General features: G+C 39.0%; 1 protein-coding gene across 1 annotated transcript in view; it reads right to left on the bottom strand.

Moving 5' to 3' along the window:
* The window catches only part of EIF2B3 (eukaryotic translation initiation factor 2B subunit gamma), a 98,692-nt gene that overhangs the window by 62,231 nt on the left and 11,792 nt on the right, over positions 1-24,669 (bottom strand). The window contains exons 3-4 of the mRNA XM_021528458.3: positions 15,802-15,961; positions 10,326-10,437 (exon numbers count right to left, since the gene is read on the bottom strand). Of these exons, the coding sequence (XP_021384133.1) occupies positions 10,326-10,437; positions 15,802-15,961 (272 nt within the window). The remainder of the gene's footprint in view (positions 1-10,325; positions 10,438-15,801; positions 15,962-24,669) is intronic.

Genomic DNA, 24,669 nt, shown 5'->3' with positions numbered 1-24,669 from the left:
CTATATACAAATCCCTGCACACCCAGGAAGAGCAGCTTGTTAACGCAAAATAAAATAGATTTAATTTTTCACTGCATGTCCAATGCCTTTGTAGAACTAAAAAGAAAAAAGGGAGAATTAGTGCATTGAAAGGGAACTAGAGACAGTGGAATGGTAAGAACAGCAGTGCATAGTAATGTAACACACGATACACGACACAATAATAAATAATACAGACATCTGACATGTAAAAATACAAGTGCTGAAACTGAAAATCTGGGTTCAAACATGACCTGTAGTTCAGGCTACAGGATGCAGTGTTAGATCAGCTGTTTCCTGCCGGTCATTTTAACAAGTACTATTCTAACTCCGTGTGGGAAAGCCAACAGTTAATACCCTGTACTCAGAGCAACATTTTACATTTACACTACTGACATAAATGTTCACGAGTTATGCCCCTATGAGACAGGAAAGAAATATTGCATTCATTTTAAAAAGAAAAGATAGTGTGAGGCACTAACATTAAGTGGATTTCTCAAGCTCACAAAGCCAAGTAGAGAGGTGAAAGGCATTCTTAATGCAAACAGGTGATAACACACCAATTTGTATGAAGTTTATCCCTTCCAGCACCAGATCTCCCAAACAACGCTTCCCCAGTAAACACAAAGGTCACTTATTTTAATGGTTCTCTACAACAAAAAGATTAACACTTCTATTTTTTTCAAACAGAAGAACAGATTAGGAGGAAGTAAGGTCAGACAACTTTTCTGCAAATACTTTAATTCAACAGTTGTCTAGGACAGTAAAAGTAATTTTTTACCCCCAGGCGTACGGTCACCCCTACCACATATGGCCTGAAATCTACACAATATCCCTAGCATTGCAACATTTTTTCAAACAACTATCAAGAACAAACAAACAAAAAAAAGCTAGAATCTGTTTTTTTCCAGTATGCTTCCTTCCTATAGCAACGTAAACCAGAGAACACACAGAAATCTGTGTTCTAAAGCTACACTGCAATGGGGGTACATCTAAAACAAATGCATGCAAAGGACATATTCCTTAAATATGAAATATATACTATTTTGTCAAAGGGTAAGAGATAGAAAAACATACCAGCAAGCACCAATTTGTCTCACTGATCTATCCCCTCAATAGCCAGAAGCTACTTTTAAGTATGCTGACTTAACACAGGAATCTGAATTGTATAAATCAATGTCTCAATTAACATTTTGTTTAGGAAGAGTTAGGAAGAAAAACAGAATGTAATCATTTGCTAGCACAGCGGCTCCAGAGGTCTGGGAGTGTGTGCAAGAAGAATGGAGTTGAATGTGGGAAGGGTCCATTATTCTTTCAATAGTGTCTGGTGCTGCAAAGTATGTACTTGCATACTTTCCTACTGGAAAAGCTTAAGTCTTCAGTAGCTCCTTGGTCTGGGAAAATGGCAGGCACCCAAATGCTAACCCAGGGATCTAGGAACAATATCTACCTGAAGAACAATATTTTTCAAGTGGCCTTAGAAGTGAAAAATGGCCATAAAAAGAAGTCTCATTTCCCAAGGGATATTATTCCTTCTGTCTGGCTGCTGTTTGTCAGGTGCTGTTCCCCACACACATCCTCAGCACATTCTGAAACAAGAATGGAGTGAGGGCCTCTCTAAAAATAATCACACTTGCTGAAAGACCAGCCCTGCATAAATATCTCTAACAACAGTACAAACAGAAATCAGACTTCTTGCCCAATACTTTAGTTGAAATTTATGGCACCACTGGCCATGATTCTGTTATTACTATTCTACCTGGCTAAGGCTCAAAGTCACAGAAGTGGGAATTTCAGAGGTATTTTCAGAAATGATGTAGCTCATCTGGGAAAAAAAAAAAACAAAAACAAACCAACCAAAAAAATTACTTAATTCTATAAATGCTGTACCAATGCATCAGTGAATAAAGCTATATATTACACATATATATACACATATATGAACACATACAGCATAGAGATAGGACAGAGAAGTTAAGGACACACATGGCCTCTGAAATTATATTTAATGCTACACCTTGGGAATAATAAAGCAAAGGGCGGGGGAAATAAAATCAAAGGGAATACTAGAAAACAGTCTCTGGTGCTCTTGCAAGTATCACCAGCTGCTGGATGATTTATATGCAAAAAAACTAGAAGTTGAGCTTTAACTTGCTTTCTTACTCGTTTGCTTCCAACCCTAGGAGTTTAATTAAAGTCCATCAGCCAAATTTTTCTGAAGGACATTCAGTTACTCCTTTTTTAAATCTTCCTGTACTAACAGACACAGATTTTTTAAACTTTTGAGCTTTCACCAACCTGATTATGAACACACAGACACACACACTTTTAAGACAGTTAAAGAATTTCAATATGATCAATCCAAGAAATGCCAATAGCTGATGCTGGCCAATATACAGATATGCAGGTACATGCAACTTATACTAAAATGAGTAATGGGGCAAGATACAGCATTCTGTATTTCCAGTTCACGTGTCAAGATCTAATAGCTACCTTCTCTTCATTCTTAACAGAGTATTTGGTGACTGGGAGAGTTCTACAAGAAATCTCCAAGAAAAGTGGATAAGCAGTTTTACTGCTTGTAAAAGGAATCTCTCATCTTCTCTTGCTTTCTCTAGGGAAATGGTGCAATAAATTTGATGAAGAAAGGAAGGATTTAAAGCCAGAGAAAATTAGGATTTCTCAAAGCAGAAACATGCTGCCCTTAGGAATAGATCTCCCCTATTTACTTGATCTACTGGAAGAACTCCTGGGGAGCATGTCTTAGCAAGAGAAAGGAAAGTTTGCTATGCTCTTCATTTCCTGTGTAATTCCAGAAACTGCCAGCACAATGCTGTTTGGGGAGAACCACACTACAGCTATTCAGCAGGGAATTCAGCATTGTATTCTGAATGAATGGAAACTTTCTCAAAGATATATATTTGCTGCAACTAAAGTAGAATGCAAACCCAGTAAGGATGTGAGCCCACATACACCTTCAATCAGCTAATTGCAAATTGTGACTCTTTCCATTATGACTTTTGCAATTCTTCACAGTGTGAAACATCACAGTAAATCACCCGGGTTAGAGTTCACAGGAGCCATGAACTAAGTGTAATAAATCAGCACTAAAAATATTATGCAATTGCAGTTCAGCTGATACCAAGTGTAGCTAATTTTAATGGAGAGGCTATCACTTTTATGCATCCTTGCAAGTTAGCAATTTGGGGTCTCGGTGAACAGGATAAAGGAAAGGCTCTCTGAAATCTGGATTTCTTAGAATAAACTAGATGAAGGGTTCCCTGCAAAAATCCCCGGGGTATTTCCCTCCTGCCACTGCAAAATCCTTCTGCTAAGTATGAAAATTTAAAGGACTGAAAAAGCATCAGTAACACAGAACAGTAAGGGAACCACAAACTTTGGCTGGGTTCATGAGCCAGAACCTCATCCTCAAGCAGAATCAGACCTTTTAACTGAAGAGGAACATTCACATGCCTCATTTCACCCTTACTTTGCTTTAAACTAGGCTGTTTCCTCCCCCGCCATATTCCACATTGGCTGATAAATTCCCCAACGGCGGGTGTTAACTAACTCTGCATTCCAGTCTGCTCTGCGTCATGGAGTTCCACATCCCACTGATGAGGAACACATGGTGGACATGTGGTAGGGGAGAGCCTGACAGCGCTCACACAAGCAGGGATAACTCCTCTGACCTTTGGCTTTTTTTTCTCTCTGTACCATCCCAACTGCACAATGAGAAGTCTGTGCCCCTCCGTTGCCTACTGGTCACTCTGGGATCACTGGACACAAGCTGAAACCCTATCATTTCAACAGTCAGCTACACTGAATATATGTTATGGCTGAAAATGTATGTTGAAAGTGAGCAATTGATCATTCTCTGTTTCTGCCCTACATAACCATCCAGAGGAATTTCTGACTATACAGGTTACATCTGGATCAACTGGAGTAAGTATGTCACAAAAAAGATCTGTGGTTATGCCTCCTCATCAACTCTGTGAAATAAGGTAACTCAAAACCTTGCTAAAAAGTACACAGTGGCAACTGTATTAAAGCATTAAGATGTCTTTCTAAAATGAACAGATCATTTCTCATCTTTTTAGGACCTGAGCCTGGCTTAAAGTAACAATGAGCTTCAACTTCAGTGTTGTCCAGACTGAATGACTCATGCAGAGTACTGCATTTACCAAGTCACATGGACTTGAGGGTGTCCAAGCAATACAGTCATCCCTTCCTCCTTCAAAACCTCTGAAAAGTAAAACCGAATCACAGGCTAAGTGCTGGTCTGAGACCGCAGCAGACAGACAGACAGACAAATGACTAATGGCAATCCATGCAACATACATTTACTGCCGATTAGAAACCAAATGCTGAGCCTCAAGCTCTCTGCTTTTAGCCTTATGTGTACTAGAATACTGGCCAGAATCCTGCAGTAAAATGAAAGCCATTGACAATAAGCCCTTCTATAACTACATCCAGCAGAAGCTCCTGCTAATATTCCAGATTCTGAGATTCATGACCTCTTACCTGTACAAGCTGTCAAGACACAGCATGACCTTTCTTTTATAAATAGGACCTGGATATGCTGTACCTTCCTTTCAACTCCCCACCAATGGATGAATAAAATAACATGGCAGCAGCAAAATAATAAAATCCTATGGAAGGAACAGTATTAAAATCAGTAATAGCACTATGTTCTTTAAAATATAAGGTCAATGTCTCACTAACTGCTTTTATACTATGTTCACATTTATTGTAGAAGTGCAACAGATAAAAGAACCAAATTAAAAGAGTTTTCATTATACTTGGCTGCATTGATTTTAGAAATAGTAAATATTTTTTAAATACTCCATTTCTGAAGTTAAAGGCTACACTCATCCCCAACAAATTTACAGAAAAAGCAGAACAAGTTGAGCAAAGTTTAAATGCATAATAAAAAGGGCAAACTTTCTGAGAAAATGAATGCCTCCTAGCTACAGTAGCTACTCTTAGTGAGCTGAGAAACTAAACAGGCATGCAAATCCTACTCAAGGCATCCTGAGAACATCTACTCCAAACTCATGTCTCAAACAACAACAGGTCCTCTTTGGTCAGTATCATTTTCTGAAATGTCCAGCAAAACCCTCTTTTCTAAGGAAATATGACTGAAGCTACAACAACATTTTTAAAGTGTGATTATAGTTTGAGGAGCTAGCATGTAAAAGTCACACCCTTTTATTCAACAGACTTATTCCCTGATTTTGATTCAGTCAGATCCACTTGCTTTACTGGCTAAAATAACTTTTTACAGCTTTCTGAATTCCTATTAGTACTGTGAAACCAATTCAATTCTGGGAAGGGGAACCAGATTCTTTTTTGGCTTATGCATCTGCAAAAGGATTATTACCTAAATCAACACATACAATTTCTATTTTTTGATAGAGGAGCCAGAAAGAACGTTCCTTATTTTCTGGATGCTAGTCAGGAAATTTTATTTTTATTTGTGAGAAGAGCAGACCTGGACTAATTGAAAGAGCAGATTTCAATCAACAGAAAAGACATCACATTATAAAGGTCATATTTAGAGAAAAGAAGTTATATCCAACAACTTTCTATGCTGTTTCTCAAAATACAACTTGAATGCAAAATAAACTTAGTCAGAAAACTTTGCTAATGTGAAAACTGAGTTTTCAAAGAGAAGACCACTACCAAAGCTAGGATGTGTATTCATTCTGTACGCAGCTGAGACCAGCTAAGATTTTTTGCTCCCTGGTCTGTCCTGAACTGCTCCTCAAGATTTTCCTATTGAGTTACATTACTGCATTTCCCCCTTCCCTGACAGGGGAACTGCTTGTGGGGATATCTCCCAAATGCAGAAAGAAAACAGAACCAAGTTATCAAAGTCCTGCTGTTTAATCTATCAGAAGTCATGAAGCTGTTTTTGACACGTGGGCTTATGGAGTACTCAAGTCTAACTGGGCATATGCTCAGGGTGGTGGCCCTCTTCATCAGCACAGCTGGATCTGGTACAGGACATCTGCCATGATTTAGTTTAAGATGCTTCACACTGTAGAGCGTCTACCTATACCCGTGTCATTTCCAGCTTTTTGAAAGCAAATAGATTTTAGAAGAGAAAAAGAACCACCATAGGAGCAGCAGAGTATTTCAGAGATGACAATTTCCCAAGAACAACAGTTTTAGAGAGCAGAAACATCAAGGAAGTTGCAGCATGTTTATATATGATCCACTTATTTAAAACAAACTATCAGCAGGTAAAAAAAAAGAAAAAAGAGAAAAAGGACTATATCCCAAGGCAACAGAAAGGAAATCAAGTGTATCAAAGCTGTTTCTGAGCTCCCTTTACCTACCACTTGGTAATGATGACTTTTGAAATTGTATTACACCGTTTGCAAGGAGAAAAGGAAGAAAAAACTCCCCAATCTTACCCCCTCTTTTTACAAAATTACCTTAAAAACAGATCTGCATTGTTACTTCAAGGTTACTAATGTTAGTACTATATATATTTATAGATGAGGTATTCCTTTCTGTCTGAAGCACATGAGGTAATAAGTAGCTGGAATTGTCATGGTGATTTATTAACATATTCTCTAGGAGAAGCCCTGCACCTGCATCTGTGCAGACAGAACACCCACGAAGGCTGAACTCACCCCTACACAGCCCACAAGATCTTAAAAGGAAATGCTCCAAATTTAGACCTGCTCCAACAGGTGTCTTTTACTGTTTCACTTTGCATGACCATAAATATCAGAGGTGGAGCAAAAAGCTCCCTGTCCATTGTAATTGTGCTTTGAAAACAAATACCTTTGCCCCCTCCCAAAGCAGAGCCAGCAGCAATGGAATTCTCATCATTTCCTCACTCCTTCATCCTGTCAAGACCCAAGTCAGAGAGATGTCACCAGCAAAACCAGGCTCCAGGGATGAGCACATAATTTTATTTTTTTCTCTTCAAAGGGCCCTAAGCTGGCTCTGAAACATCCCCAAACTGTATTTCTTTCATTCTAGTATCTCATCTTGCAGCTATTTGCCAAAGTGAATGACATGCACAGGCTGTTCATGGCTTTTTATAAGCTCTCATTACCCAAACAGGGAACCATTTCCTTGAAAATGCTTTCCCCAGCAGCATTAGTCTCTCTAGGCACCACCAATAAATTTGTCTTTTGGCTCAGCCTGTTGCACTCCAAAACGTGCCTGAATAGATGTATTTGATATTGTTTTCCACTTGTTTACTGAGGAAGGATGCTACCTGTGGGACTTGTCATCAGGGTGATTAACAGCATAGGGAAAATAAAAGATAATTTTACCCGCCAAGTTGAAAGCTTTGCCAGACTTGCTCTGGCAAGCAAAGGAGCAAAATCCAGACTCCTTTCTGTGGTGTAACAAGGAGATGCAATCCCAAACCCAAAATGGCTATCCACGTCTTACAAAACCACAACACAAATCAAAATAACAAATCTGGAAAAGAAATACTAACCAAACTGAGAAAGAGAATAACAGGTTACACCATGAGCTTAGAAATTCCACTAAAATGTTTAATTTTGTAACACTTCCACTAAAAAACACTCCAGTCAAGAGCAAATAAATATTTAATACTCAAAAGGTACTCAGGAGAAGGTGTGTTTTCCCCTGTCCCTCCTCACCAGCTGCTCTTTTATGGCAGGAAAGTGAAGAGCATGAAATCCAATGATAGGAAGAAGGCAAAGGTCAGGAAAAAGGTTTTTCTTCAAGGATTTAAATTAGCGTTCTACGGTTTTGCGTGTTTTGTCAACACAACTTCCCTCCTGTGAGGAGGGGAAGCCAAAGGGCCTTTGAACCATTTCTGTATGGGGTCTAGATTTTTACCAGTAACAAGATTCCTAGCTTTAAAGAAAAGCTCATCTTCCCTCTTCCCATTCCTTTCACCACTCCCTCCCTGTCCCTCCTTCCATTCCCCTCCTTAAAAAGAGGAAAAAGAAAATAGACAAAGGATATGAAGAACAAAACAAGCACTGGAGGAGTTCTAGAGTTCATGTAACAAGACCACTATAGCCCTTCAAAGGGACCATTAAAAACAAAACAAACAAAAGCAACATCCTCAAGATGTCTATTGTATTTTACAGAGGAACAAATGAGTGTACTGGAAATTCTCCCACCATCTTGCCACAAAGTCTGTTATTTCATCAAAACAAAGTCCAGAGATCAAGAAACAGCCAACATGGCAGCTGAAAGTCAGTCACATAAAGTGATCCATGAGGAAAATGAGACAGGGCTTGCTTTTTTTTTTTTTTTTTTTTTTGCTTTTTTTTCTTTCTTTAGTATGATGTATTAAAAAAGACTTCAAAGACTGTTTCAAGCATTGCTTTTGTTTCTCACATGAGAAAATCAGGGGTTGAGCAGGTCTAGACAACTCAGTGGTTAAAACACCATTAGTTGCCAACACTTTGTCTTCCTAGAGCTCCCACAGTTGTTGTTACCCTGGATTTGCCTCAAATGAAATTACTTGATGATTTCCATATATATTTTGCTTCCCTCAGAGCTTCTCAAAGGTGGGAGCTGTAGGACAGAGAGAGCACACCAACATCGACAGTTGGCAGTTTCAGATGTCAGAGGTGGGTACTGGCCCAATACTTCTGCTTGATGCTACAAAGCATCATTTTAATTTATTTTTTATTCTTTTTAACACTTAGCAAGTCTCTTTTTGCTCTTCTACACTATCCTAGCATCTTTGGGCTTTACTTGGAGGGTGGCTAACACTTTACATTTGCTTTCATAGCTGTGCATGCAAGAACTACAGGGAGACAGATTTTTATGCCATCTGTATATCATCAACACACCATTCACCAAATCCCAAACAGTAATGCTTAAGATCTGCTGAAGACAATATAACTGAACAGGTGCTACTGAGGGCAAAGTTTAGCCTGCAGGATAAATCCTGATAAATTTAGCTATAGGAATGAGAATCCTCTGGTTAGATGAACCTGTAAAATCAGGGGTCAACTAAGATCACATATGTTACAGCAATTTATAAGTCATTATACCACAGCCACCCTCTAGTGCCAGGAGGCAGCCATAAACATTAGATAAAATATTCCTAACTAACATTAGATAAAATATTCCTCCCCTAGCCCAAAACAGTTATTAGTCTTCATGTGCACAAACCCACAGAATGCATCAGTGATGAACTTCCTACTCTATACAAATCAGCTGCTGTGTATGTACAGAAGGCTTGCCTGCAGCTTGGCCCTTTCCATGCCCAAGACAAGCCTAGGAGAGAGCCAGTGGAAACACGCTGGGACAGCATTACAACAGTTAACAGGGCCCACTCTTGATCACCTTCCTTCTAGGATAATCCTTAACCTCAGGCAGAGGAGGTGTCATCTTTCCATGGGCACAGAGCATCTCACTCACATCTGGTAGCAGGATGTTCAAGGAAAGATTACACTGAGCTGTGGCCTGCAGTACACACCAGAGGCATTTTCACAGCAGAGATTTATCTGAGAGCAGACCCCAGATGTCTGCATCCTTGACTTAAAAGGTCCACATGGATGAATTCCCAGATCTCAAATGGCTGTTCCACAGGTGTCTCATCTCACAGAGGTGAAAATCTGACTGTCAGCCTGGGACAAACTACAAAGGTTGGCCTCTCAAGGAGCCAACACAGCTTTGCACAGAACACGTCAGACAACGTGTGCCTGAGAAAACTAAAATCACTGTACTGGAGAGCATAAAGAATAAGTCATCTTTCCTTCTTCTGCTAAGGGATATGAATTACACAGTGCAGAAAGCTCAGCTTGTCTGGCATATTTGATAAATTTATCCAAGTCCCCAGTGAAGTTTTATGGTGGATATAGCATGGTTTCTGTAACGAATATTTTGGGGCCTAGAAAGACAGCTGAGATTTTGTGCCTTAAATGCCTAAGAGGGTCATGAAATCCTGAGAGCCTCTCATGGATACTCCTCAAATCCATTTGGGACTCAACCAATGAGATTAGCATTTCATTTATGGAATGGACCTATTCATTTATAGTCCTAACACTTCACAGTCTCTGAATCTAAACTGTATCTGACCTATTGCAATATAGGTGTCATTTCAAGAAGAGTTACCTTTTCATGCATTCCTTCTCTTTCCCTGGATTTTTCCCTAATAAAGGTGTAAGACAAGCCTATCAGTTGGTTCCAATGATGCAACAATAAAATATTGCTCCCTAAATATTGCAAAAGTGGCTTTTCCTCTTCCCTTCTCATCCTACTTTGTCTTTAACCATCTCTCTTACTACATAAATATTTTATCTCATCCCAAGTTCAGTTTCTATTACAAGGACTCATGAGCTTACTTCTGAAGGATGGATCTTTTAATGACAAGTTCTTCATCCAAGTCAGCTTCATTAGCCATGAAGAGCAATCTTTTTCCTGTGTCATCCACTCCAATGAAGTCGCGCTGCTCCACTGAAGTAGAAAACCAAACACAATCATTATATATTTTTATCCATTTTAATGCAGGCTGGAAAGACAAATGGGACCACCAACCACCCCCAAAACTCCAACTCCAACTATCCCAGCAAATCCACGAATTTAATAAATATTGTTGATAACTTTTTCAACTTCTTGTCAGTTGGGGTGGCTGATATGTATCATGGGATTCAAAACATTGGCCCTGAAAGGTTTGTGCATCCTTTTTATGAAGATGCCAACTACAGGTCCTGACATGCAACACCATATTTTGAGCTGTGCTTTCCTTCTCTTTTTTTTTAGTAAAACCCCCTGCTATCTGAATTAAAACAACAACAACCTCAAGGCAAAAATCAAGTTCTTCAAATCCAACATTCTCATAAATGTCACTCCACATCAGAATTAGGGGATCTGGTCAGGATTATGATTTCAGTTAAGACATAAGTATTCTGCAACTCATCTATTTTAGACAAATATCAATAGATAAATCACAAACACACATAAAAGTATAGATTCTAAGACTTCTACCACAGATGTTTCTGGTGGGTTATCTTGGTTTAAATATATTTTTATAAAATGGTCTACCAAGAGAATACCTAACACTCACATGTAGTATTGTGGCAATCAGTGACTGCATCAACAGGGACTTTGGCCTATTGAAATGGAAAGCATTTATTTTTTGACAGTTTTCTATAACATCTGAATACAGTGGTGGCAGCTCATTCTAATTTTCACTCTGTAGTTGAGCCACCATTCTGGTGGCAGCTATATACTGATATTTACAGACACAGGCTGTACAAAAAAGCCACAGTACAGTTTTAACAAAAATATTTTTTTCTTCCAATAAATACTATTATTTTGGGACACACTTGCACAGATTTGATCTCCTAAGTTCTATGCCTTTAATCACACTGGAGTAACAACATACTCTAGAATTAGCTAATTCTCTAAAATCTTTTTCAAACAAACTATTTTTTACTTTTTTTTTCCCAGTTCAGGCCCATCCCTTGTTTTACTTATACCTGTTCTTTCAGAGTTACCACAGTAATAACTACTGTTAAAACAGTCAAATCTATGCAGCTGTTGAAAGTTCTCCTGTGCAATCTTTGATCCAAGTGATCAAGCATACCCTCCTTCAGAAAATCCCCAACCCTTCTCAGATCCCAAATTCCTTCTCAGCAAAGAAATACAAAATACAAAAATAGGTCTGGACATCTTCCACCATAACAAAATAAGTACAATTACGATAAAACTTACTTGCTGCAAAAACTCAGAGTAAGTCTTGAAAGCAGTGCCTATTTTCATTCTGTGAACAGCTGTGAAGTTTGAGATTAGGGGTGAATGAGCCCTCACCTCTGCCACCTAACTGGGGTCTCCAGACAGGTTGGAAATACAACAGTGACTGACTTTCCTCCATCGAGGCACCAACATTTCCCTAAAAGTTCAGGTCCTGCCTGCCCATATCCTGGCTGTTCTTATATTGCACTGCTACAGCAAAACTCTATGCAACAGGAAAAAGGGAAAAAAAACAACTTTATGAGAGTAGGACCAGGTACATGACTGACACGAAACCGGTTGCTCTTGCTTGTGTGGATAGATAAAAAACAAACAGTGAAACCATGAGAGTGCACTGTGGGATTTTTTCGTAACAGATGCCAGGTCAGGTTTCTCCTTGTACACTGGCAATAAACAACATCACTTCGGTAATTTAAGAAAAGACAAAACTTATATAGTAAAATGGAAGAGCAGACACATTACTAGCTCACAAAACCCCTGCAAGAACTAGGAGAAAAGTGTTAAAGTGATGGTAACTTAACAAAATAATTTCAATTATAAAAATGAAATGCAGGATAGATAATAGATAGATAGATAGACAATAGATAAATAAGGACTTGACACTGCTCTTCCAATATATTAATTGTCTTACAAATTAGATTCCCATCAATTTTAAGGGCTTTAATGATCTAAAGAAACTATGACATCACAAGAGAATGTTAAGCACTTTAGTGACAAAAAGAAATAAATTTCAGTCACATTTTTAAAAATGCTTTTCAGTCAATCATAATTAACTGACACTTGAGGAAAAAGATACCTCTGTTAAAGACTCAGTATCCCCATCCTTTCAATTAAATGGAGAGGATTTCACAGGATGCAGCCTTCAAGACCACCAAGAGGTCTTCTGGCAAACACAGAGAATACCAGTGATGAGATGCTTGCTGCTTTCTAGGCAAGAAAAATAAGCAGGAAAGAGTCACCAGCCCCATCTTTTCTGTCTTTCTTTATACAAAAAAAATGTTCAGACATTATTTTCCACTCAATCCCTTGCAGGTCATCTTTAAGCACACAGCTCCATTCTGGGTATCTGAATTCCTGACACTCTCTGTTTATTTGGGTTCCTACCACTGACTAACATTTTCATGTGTTTTTTTTTATTGCCATTGCTCTTACTGCTCAATTAAAAAAGCCAATGAGATTATTGTTGTCACTATACGATACCTAAATACAAAATTCAATGAACTAGACCCTGTAATTTGCAGCTGAGTCAAACATTGCAGGAAACCAGGATGAATTTATAGCACTTAACACACTGCAATTCATGCTAATTTAAGAACTGTTCTTTATATCACAGTTCTTGAATGTTCAATAATACCCCAAAAGCAATAATTCTGTATCAGATTCTATGACGTATGCGAAATAATGTCGTGTTGATCCTTCTCAAAAAATGAATTGCTTTGAAGGAACAGTGAAAAAATAAATCTAGTGGCTTGTAATGGGATCTATTTTCTAATACAAACACTTGAACAGTAGAGTCCATGTACATAAAAAAATGTATGTGTCACAATTTAGAGAAGGAGCTCATAGTGTCACCTACTATGAAAAACTGCCTAACATACTCCATGTTAATATCTCGTCTTTGGGTGCTTATAAGCTTCACCAAGTTTTAACTGTCTGGGATGAAATTTCCAATGCCAGGTGGCTGGCTTAAGAGGAACATTTGAAAAACTTCAGCAAAATCCATTCAGCTGGTTCTAAGGCTAAGGAAAAAAAACCCCAGTGTTTAGCCTAAGTGGAAATGGTTTGGTGTCCCTTCCCTTGAAAAGCTCTAATCAATCTTTGAAAAACTGCAGGTTCACGTACGGTATTTTTCTCTAGCCTTCTATTTTTGCCGCAAATGTTGCTGCATATTTTATTGTTAAGGATAGATTGCTCCAATTCCTCAGCTCCTGGAACTAATCAAATAGCAGGTGCTACCTAAGGTTTTCTGTACCATCAAGTGGTAAAAGCAAAGCACACAAGCCACAAGGCTCCACAGCCATGCTGCAATGACTACTCCAGGGGAAAGAATTTAGTCTGTTGTCTTTTTGCAATCTGTTTTTTACAAGGAAATAAAAGTCATAAACTCACAGGGGTGAGGGAAAAGAAAAAAAAACAAACATAAAAACAAGGACAGGCTGGAAGGGACAGAAAGCAGTCCCTGAAAACTACTGGAAACTGTGACTTCTGTTAAAGGACACTAGATGGGACAGGAATCAGAAAAGGCAGATGAGTGAACCAGATGAAGACAAGAAGTCAGAAACAGGACAGAAGATGGAACTGGCAGTTCCATCCATTTTCAGTGAAAGAAAAGAGTAATAGATGATAAAGAAAAACCAGGCTCTCGACAAGGATCCTTGAGGAAGGAAGCTAAGGAAGGGGAGCAGGAATGAAGGCTGGTGCAGCAAGAAGCCAGCACAGGCCAAGGAAAATGGATGATCAAAGGTAATGCTGACAGCAATAGGGCAGATTTAGTCAAGTAGGAATGAAAGCCAGGAGGGTCTGGTACTGCCTAAAATGTACCTCCCTCCTCCAGAACCTGGAGAAGAACCTAAGATTCCTGTCTTGGCCCTCCCCTGCTTTTAACAAATGACTAAAACAGGCCTGGTAGAGTTCACATGTTATCAGAGGCAGTCCACAGGAAACATGTCCATGGCAGCTCAAATGGTGCTTTGCATGGGAGATCTTAGCATTGAGCCCCACAGAAAAACACCAGGGGTGACAAAACACTTCTACATAATAGAATTTTAGTCTTTTCAGATCTGTAAAAGACCAAACTTGAAAAAACACACAAATGTCAACAAGTCATGTAGGAAGAGTTATGCTACAAAGTCAAGCACACACCATAAAAAACAAGCAAAATAAGAATGCATGTACAATCTGATGTGTTTATATTTGCAAAGAGCCTTCAGATAATATTGTTTATCCTCACAGACCTCCTCACCCCCACCCTGTGTGCTCAGAGCTCACATGCTGGGCAGCTCTATGATGTTTAACCACAGACCCATTAGTTTACAACTCCTGAATCTCAGCTCTCTGCTGTAGCAGTGCTCTTGACAATGTTTTATGTGCCATTAGCACTTAGATTGCCTTTTCAAAAACAGGGGAGTTAGAGCTGTTTGAGAGTCCAAATACTAAATGCTTTCAGCCCTACTAACCTTACACATTGCTCCAGAAAAATTTTCATGCAGAGCCTGAGAAGTTTTCTTTAAAAATGTATTTCCTCCACTTTCAGACAACTGTTGGCTTGCATTGTGCTCCTCTCTCAAACAGTTTGAAGCTACGTTTTCTTACTTGTATTCCAGTAATGTCTCTGAGCTTTAATCAAGGACCAGGTCCCACTAAGCTGCCAACAGTCAAGGCTCAGCATTTTGACAGATATCATTAACAGAAAATGAAAAGTATGGCGTGGGAACAACTGTGTGGTATTTAGTACATTTAGCATATAAGTAAAATGGGTGTAATAGCCCTGCTCTGCCTTACAGCAGTGTTGTGAGAACAGATACATTAAAGATTACAAGGCACTAAGATATTATGGTAAAATGGACAAGATAAGCATCTAATCAACTCCCTGAAATCAGTGGGAGTTTTGCCTAGCAAAAGGCTCCTGGATGTGATTTCAGAAGAGTAATTCACTATATATCATGACAGGGGAGAATTTCTAGAAGTGCTTGTTACCCACCTAGTGCTGGTCTCTACAATCAGTGTAAAATTCCCAACTATAATCTGGCTGATGCTTAGTGCTCTTGAAAAACCTAACGGTTTTAATGTTCATATGTAACAAAAATTCAGGGTTTCATCCAAAACTCACTGAAGTCACCTGGAGCTTTTCCCTTAACTCTTGTGAGCTTTGGATCACAGCCTGCAAGATTACACGAGTCTAATACTTAATTCTGAGCTGGAAAAAAACAAGTCACACTCTCACCAGGGAATCTGAGGAAAAATAGGGTATCTGTGCCTTTTTATTTCTTTTGCTCTGGGATTGATAACTAAACATATCATACATACCAGTGGTTTATTAATAAATATGTATTCCTTTCTACATACCTGGTTTTTTCTTCCCTTTTTGTCCTGGTACCCCTTCTGTTGGTTCATGAGTTTTCTTCATCAACATGGAGAGAGAAGCGTCATGTGTCCGAAAGAGGTCCACAACTTTATATAAATCAACATCTGTGATCAGATCGCAGCTCAACACCAAGACATCAGTCTGTCAAAGAAGGAAAAAAATCAGCAAACCTTTCAGAGATACAAATTGCCACATATGGACTAGCATATGAGCACCTAAAACCAAATACACACTTGAACTTTTTTCTTTTTTCTTTTTTTTTTAATTTACCACTGCCAAAAATAAAAGTTCCTGGTTTTTACCAGTGCACTTTTCTTGAGTCCTGCCATTACTCTTATTTGGTTAATGCTTTTCCAGCTCTGAATCATAAAGAATATGTGATCACCTAAATTAACTTCCTTTGCTCCTAAGGACAAAGAAGCCATGGCTTTCAAGACCAATAAAAAATTCTGCAGTAATTTCAGCAGCTACTTTTAATTATATAATGAGGTAGAAAATAAATCTTTCTGAAGAACTCCTTTTTAGCTGACTTTGCATCTGGCTACAAAGTGCTGGAAAAGATATTTAAACTATGTTATTTTATCGGGGGACAAAAAAAACAAAGACTATCTAGGATGTGATTTACTCAGTAATTGCACTGCGATGGTGGGCTCAGTTTAGAAATACATTTCCTAAAACCAGCAATACTCCACATTATAAGAAAAAAAAAAAAAAGAGGATGTTAGGTCCTATTTAATAGGAGTCTTGTACTTAATTTTGATCTCAAAGGATTCCAAAATTCCTTATACAGGTTTTAAGGGAACTGCTGCACAAGTCACAGGAACATTGTTACATATGGAGCAAGACACAGCAGCTTCATTAATGGTGGACATTATCAGTATAATCCACCTAAAAACTCTTACTTCGAAAAAATCTTCTGTATTTCATGTGGGTTGTGGGATATGCTGCCAAAAACCTATGAGTTCAGCAATTAACTTAAACTAATCCTAACATAATATTTGTGCAGCATGGCTGACACAAAAGTAGCAAATTTCCACTTTTTGTTAACGATCAACCTTCTAAAGGCCTCTCCAGAAGACAGTGCTTCTTTTCTGACAGTTACCATTTTCACTTTCTCTCTTGCCATTTTCCATGCTAAGCTTCCCTGCAGTGTGACATGGCTGCCTAATTTTGTCTTTCTAAAAGACAATATTTAATGAGAAGGGCATTAGACAATACTTAGAAAAAACCTGAGTTAATCCATGAAGGATCGATCAGTAATTTTACTCTTTGAAAACTATCTTGGTTTAAAGGAAACTATTTCAGGATTGACCTCTCATTCCAGAAAGGTTTATTAAAGAAAAGCTTGGTTTTTTATCTAACACAAGGAGATTCCACACTGCAGTTGACATTAGCTGAGGTCTGGTATTTACATTATTTGACAGGTTCTCCTATAACTGCTAGGCAGTTTCATGTGTTTACCAATAAGGTGTTGGAATTCATCATGTCACAAACTGTTGGAGCTGCTGATTTGGCATGCTGTGAAAAAGGTCAAACTCTTCCATTTTCATCTGATTTGTCCCCACTTTACTGAGAAACACCTGGCCACTGCATAGGAATGAACAATCTGCAGGTTGACAATTTTACACTTTCAAAACCTGACTTGCATCACTCCCTTTTAACATATTTTCAAAATGTGTATTTAATATTACAGTTTTGCCCAAGGAAAGTGTTTTAATTAGCACTTCTCTAAAAAAATCCAACATGCACACATTGGAAAAAACCCCAACAACCCAAACCACTAAAGCAAGTTGCCCAGCACTCTGGAGCAGCCCTGCTCCAACATTCCAGGGTGCACAAAGAAAATAAGAAAAAAATTCCACTTGGTGTGGAAGCAAATCTCCCGCTTCACAACTGTAAACTGTGAAGAAACATGTATTAAATATCCTGGAAAATCCTGAAAAATTTTCAGATATTCTGTTTTTACAAGAGCATGAATGAATAACAATATTTACAGGAAAGACCAAAAGGTATTCAAGACCCATATAAATAGACCTATACTTTTCAAACTCACTTTAAAGAAGAAAGAATAGATTGCCAGCTTCAAATCTAGATGCATTCGCTCCAGTGGTGAAAATATGAAATAATCAAATGAGAGAGACTGACACCCCAATAGTCTTATACTAAGGAAAAACTATCTGGACTTGTAAAACAAACCTTGTAATTATTTCACATTTTAACAAATGCTTTAATCTGTCACTAATGCAAAACCCAACAAGCGTTTCATAGTTCTGACCAGGCTCCTGGGTTTTTTCTCCTCCCTATAGGACAAGCTTTTTGCAAAAACTGAATGCAAGACCCCTGAGGAGCATACGGGAACAGAACCACCAAATGTCTGGTTGCCATCTGTTCTACCCATTTACTCTCCCAATATGTAAATAAACGTCAGTGAGCGCAGGGACCAGTGAAACACACAGTTGCTCTGTAAAGCCCACATTTCTGCCTCTCCTCCTGATGAGCAGAGCAGTGGCCTCAGAAGCACGCTGAGAATACACCATGAAAGGCTCTTTTGGGACTTGACAGCTTCCCCTTTGAAACACCACCCCCCTCATAAATAAAGCCCTCACTGTCTAATGGATGCACTTTTTTTCCCAGTGTACAACTCCTGAACGAATAAACTAATGGCTGAATGAAAAAATAAACTATCCTAGAACCTTAGCAGAAGTGTGTGTTTTTCTTTACGTTTTCGAGGTGGGTGTAGAAGAAAGAAAATAAATGGCAGAACTTGTGGGTTTTACATATATACACACCGAGTAAATGCAGTGCACCCTTTCCACGTGAGCCACTGATACAAAGAAAAGTACATACTTACTACATGCACTCACGTGCTAACAAGGGGTATGTGAACATACTTGACTTCATGAATTATGCAAACGCCTAAGTACACACACATCTCTTAATGAAATACATGTAACAATGATTACCTCAACCCCAAACTATTATACAGATGATAAGAATCAACACGAACTGATTAAAAAAACCCCAGCAAGCACACACCTCAAGGAGAACAACTGCAAAGGAAAAAAATGCACACATGAATGCCTCTCAACACGCATGGCAACCACAGGCACAGCAAGGAAAGGGTCTTAAAGCAAGGAAGACCATCTAATGGATGGAGCATGAAACAAATACTTGGAATATCTGGTATATTCCTGCTCTGCCAAACTTGACACATGCCATTCTGTCTCTACTATTTTATGACCAAGACCTGCCCTCATTACAGACCAGGGCTCTACCACAGAAGCTGCTACACAGAGCAGCTGAAAAGGCCATCAAGCATAAGAAAAGGGCAAATGATTTTGGGTTGAGGAACACAGGAAAACACTGTATTGCCATTCTCAGGGACAGAAGCCCTGTCCTCCTGGTAGCACAGCTCATGTTTTTGTGAGCATTACAAGAGCCACAGAAAGGACAAGGAGAATATAATGCTCCTTGGAAGTGTTAACTGGGCCTTAGCAATCCCTTTTAACGTCAGATTTGCAATTCACTCGCTCAAATGAAAAACTGAGACTAGGCTACTGACCAGTGAAGAAAAGTGGGATTCCCACCTATGATTCAAGTTTCAAGAAGATTCTTCTGCACCCCTACTGACTTCATAAATTATTGAAGCTCTGGGCTTTCAGTGCAACCATCCCTGAATAAAGAGCATTCAGTTAAGTCAAGTATGAAAACATGGCACTAAGGTCCCCACATCTCCACTCTACCTTTCTAACACTGGCTAACAGCACTTCACCATCAAATGTTATAAATTATGAAATGGTCAGATATGAAATAAGTTAAATACTTGATCCAGCAAAATAAAACAGTGTAACATAAAACATGAAGGGATTTATACAAAATAGAGAAAACAGTAAGGAAAAAACACTGAAAACCAGTATGTCAACAACTATATTAAACCCAGCACAATATGGAAAATATACACAAAAACAAGACTAAAAAGCAGATTGTTTCAAGAACTCGGATCAAGACAGCCAATTTAAAAATAGAAAACATGTTTTCAATGGAACTAATTCATACCACAGATCAAAAGATGGATGCAATTATATGGTGTAATATACCAGCATAAATAAAAAGCCTTGGACTTTCTCACACCCCACATACAAAGGCAATGCTAAAAATCCTTTTATATTCAGTAATTATTGCTGGAGCTCTTATGATCAAACAGGAGATGTCAAGGTTACCACAGATAGCTGGCAGCAAGTTATGAATTTTTAGTGGTATTCACTATGATTTTTCTATCAAGTATAGACAAGGGCAGGACCTCACAGCCTAAACTGCTGATGGCCTCAAGAACAGCAGACTAGAAAATAAGAAAACATGTGTTGCAAGGAAACTGTAATATGAACAAAATCAGCCTCAAGAGAAAGAGGAAAACAAATGTCAGATTGCATTATAAACAGAAAAGAAGCAAAACATCCACAAGCAGTAGAACCAGCTTCTAACAGAGCTGAAAACAGACAAAACACTGAAGCTAAAGTTAGAAGTTTCCAATTGCAAAGTATTAGCTGAGACTTTGACAGGAAAATAAAGTCAATCAAGAGATTAGATATACTCAACTTAAGTTAATACATGCACAAACAGAGAACTTTGCATCACTTCCTGCGGTGTCACCAAACAACAGGGGAGAGAGAGAGGAACAAGTTATAATTACTGCTGGAATTAGGACTAAGTTTTATACACAATAGCCTGGAACTTCACCCACATGTTGCATTAACAGTGGGGTTTGTGTGTAATGCTTTTTATTATTCTAAAGAGTGGAAAGGGAAAAAACAGTTTGGCTGTGGGCAAGCATTTTGATTGCATGTTAGCATTCTCCAGGCAAAGTCAAAGATACCTCCCAGCAATTGCATTACTCACCTCTCTTCAGATCAGAAAGTTACATCCAAGGCTTTAAATAATCCCTTTTTATCTCAGTCTCCATTAAGAGACCTACAATTTCCACACCTGTGACCTCTTTGAAGCTCTGTGGCTGTTGCTGCAACTGGAGCAGGGAACCTCATTTATTTTTTGATGTCTGTAAGATCTTGTTAGCTACCAACTGAAATGGCTGCCTTTGGCTGGGAATTCCCACTCTCCTTTTGTAATATCCTTGACGGCAAGATTCAGAGGGAAATCATGATTTAGTACTTTGCTAGCAGACATGAAGCATTTACCTACTCTGCTGTCACCTCGCAGCAGGAAGTTTGCTGTAGACCAGCACCGTCGTAACTATTCTGATAGAGGACAGTGGAGGCACAGAATGTCTCTCAATCTGAAATTCAGAAGCAACCATTTCTTATTAAAGGATGGAAGAATTCTTTTTTAAGATCTGTGTAATGTGAAAGGAGCGTCTTAGAGGCTTATTTTTTCCTTTAAAAAAACAAAACAAAACCCAACAAAAACAAAAACAAAAAAACCCCAGAAAAGTCTGATGTGGGAGCCAAGGGAGTCTCTTCTAATTTCCTGGATGGCCCTAAATTCATCAGGTGAGGATATCTTAAGGCAATGTGAATGCCTTCACATATGTAACCTGTCAGCATCACTGTTTATCTTCTCACAGAAAGCTGTAAGAAAGATGCCAGAAGCTGGGGAGGAGACTTAACCCCAGTCCCATCATATGGCTCATCCTATGTTTTGTATCAGATGGGATCATACAATGAAAACACCACTTTAGTTTATCTTTTCATCTCTCAAGCTACCATCCAAAATCAATATTTTTTAATTTACATACATATAAGCTAGGAACAGGAAAGATATTCAAGCCTAGAAGGCATCCTGTCTCCTCCCAGAAGGAAGTTGTGTTACCTATGCTCAAACTGACGTGACGTGGAAAAGGGTAATTTACAGTTCTCAGCAACCAAATCCAGAAGTTTAGAGATGAATAGAAGTTCAGAAACTTGTTAAGGATATTTTCAAAGCAGGACATTGATATTATGACACTTATTGAACTGTAAAACTTTTGGTCTGGAACATAAACTTTGCAATCCACCTCTTCCTCTGGTTTCAACTAAATGAATCTTGTCCTACTTATACAGTACTTCCAAATGTAATTTTCCCAGCTTATTCTTCTACCCACATCACCATTCTTCACTGGTTCTGCTTTCTATCACATAAAGCAAAAGCTATTTACTGTCCTTTTAACAGCCTATCCCATCCAGTTGCCACACAATTAGCAAACCTACTTCTACCTCACTTCAGCCCTGGTATCTATTTGTGTCTTCTAAAAGGTGTGGCTTTAGCCGCTGCTGGTTTTTTGGGTTTTTTTTTAGTAAAAGAAATCTGCTACCCTTACACTTGTGGAACACTGACAATTGTCATACTATTAGTATGCTGGGGCGCTGGACTGACACAGTTGATCCTATCTTGGTAGGCTCTCTCATTTGTCTGAGATCAGGGTCATCTCCTGGGTTTATGTCCCAGTCCTGACTATGCCACAGAGGAGACTGTTTTTCCCATCTAAAGGCATCCAGAAGTGTGCACTGTGACTGCAAAGGCTCAGGGGAGCACCCAGAACCCAGCCCCTGCATTTGCCAGTTCATAGAGGATAAGCCTGGCAAGGTGAATTCTCTCCTGACACAATGCACTCACTGCATGGACAGATCCCTTCTCCACAGGCAGAACTCCAGAAACAAACAGCACTCCCCCCCATCACTCCTATTCCTGGAAGGCAGGTTTCCAGGGCTACCTGGATGACAGCAGCACTACTAGACCTGCTGTGCAGCTGATCTTGGACTCTGCCTCCCATGAACAGAAAGGAGAACGCAGCAGTCGGGCTCCAACCTCAACAGCAGCAGCGCAGCAGGAATTGCTGCCAAAGCCCAGAGCTCAAGCCCAGGCTTAACACTTAATGTATGCAGAGCCTTAGGCAGTCAGGTGCTGCAGTCATACACACAATAATAATAAAAAGTAGTCGTAATGGAGCTCAACTGGCTCAACTTATTGAAGGGAAAGAAGGCCTTTGCCCACAGCCAGCAATCAACCCAACTGCAGATCTCTTAGCAGCACAACAAAAAGCAGGAATGACTGGATTCAAGGGCTAGGAACCAGTGATTAGCATAGGAATAAAATGAAAAGTGGTTTAAGAGGGAGAATAAATATAACCTGGAATAAAATACCAAAGTATGTAATAGACAATTCACACATTCTAGTAGATGAAGAAAGTCTTGCTATATTTCAGAAACATTTTTGCTAAGTCATCCCTAAGTTTTGGGGAACAGCCCAAACTAGTAGATGCAAACTCCCATACAGACTAGAGGATCACAATGGTTCTTGCAGTCTCAAACTAGACACTAAATAAAAACCAAAACATACAAATATGTGTCCTCAGGAATCATTCTGCCATCCTGCAGCTAGTATCAGCACGATCTTAAATTAAAAAACTCTTTCCAAGGTCAAAACAAGTCATTACACAACACACAGTTTCAACACTGCTTCAAAAGAAAATCCAAATTCTGATGTACCCTGCAAGCAGAGGCTCCATGAGACAGCTCAGTGAAACTGCTACTGTGCACCAACCTGCACAGGAGTGGCAACCACCTGCCTGAAACCCCATCAGCCTTGATCAAATGTTGGGGCTCTTCTCTAAACACTTTTTATGCTGTGGTAAATAAAATCACTATTATAAACTGCAGGTTCCTAAACTATCTTCCACACAGCATAATTTTCTCCTCTAGCACCTTTCCAATTTTTCTAATGGTGTTTAGTCTGCAGCAACTGTTGTTGTAAGAAAAACATTACGAAAATTTCAAAACCTCCACTGCTTTGTCCAGCACTATTAGTCTACATCCAGAATTTTCACATTCTTCCCAAAGAAGCTGACTGACAGAAGAATATCTAAATTTGCTTAATGAAAAATCTAAATGCACATTTGCTTTTTCATTTTCAGCACAGAACCGAGGAAAAATGAGATAAGCTATTTGGATTTCCCAGTTAACACAGTATGACAAAAATGCAAAATTAAATTCCAGGCATCCTAAAGTCCACTGATCTTCACCACGGCTTTCACCAAATTAAACAGTGACAGAAAAGCAGTACTGAGAAGAGTGACAGCCTCTGGGCTAGCCCGTGCTGTTCACAGCACCACATTCCTATTATCAGTGTTACACAACTCTACCAAGCTGCAAAACCAGACACAGGGGAAAACCCTCTCCAGCACAATTAAGTCCATGCGCTGACGTTTGGCATCTCCTTCCTCCCACATTCCCAAAAACTGGAACTAGGTACTTAGGCTCCAACACACAGATCAGTTGTGTCTGATCTGAACAATTCCATTTTCTCTTTCAGGGGAAGAATATCACCTGCAATTATACCTTTTTTGGACATTTTTGTGGAAGAACATTCCTTCCTTGCTGCCTGCAGCCTTTTTTACTCTGTTTCTATCCTGTGGGATTTCTACTTGAGTATTTTCTCCATGTTTAGATCTTAACAGATCTTCCATCATAGAATGTTTGGGTTTTTCATGGCAGCTGTGGGCATTACAGCTGTCACAGTGTCATCTTTAAGCATAGCTGCCCTTTATTTACATAGGGCAGCTGCATATATTTTAAATAGGGAAAATAAAAGAGGATTTACCAAAATTAACACTACTATTTACTCCCCAAAAATGAAAACTAGTAGTGGCTGACAAAACCAGGAAAATATTTTTACTAGGATGCTTTTAAATAAATTACTTCAGCTATATGCCTGTGCAAAGAGCTTGCTGTGTCTGCAAGTAGAATAGGCTGAATTTGTGTAATTCATCAGAAACCACACAGGGCCTAAAAGAAAACACACACTGTAATACAGGAAAAGCAATGACCATTAACTTCTACATGGGAACAGGAGGTATTGGT

This window comes from Lonchura striata, chromosome 9 (assembly GCF_046129695.1).
Source record: "Lonchura striata isolate bLonStr1 chromosome 9, bLonStr1.mat, whole genome shotgun sequence".
In the NCBI taxonomy this organism is placed as follows: Eukaryota; Metazoa; Chordata; class Aves; order Passeriformes; family Estrildidae; genus Lonchura; species Lonchura striata.
The sequence above is the reverse complement of the archived record's forward strand: the minus strand, read 5'-3'. Positions and strand labels throughout refer to the sequence as shown.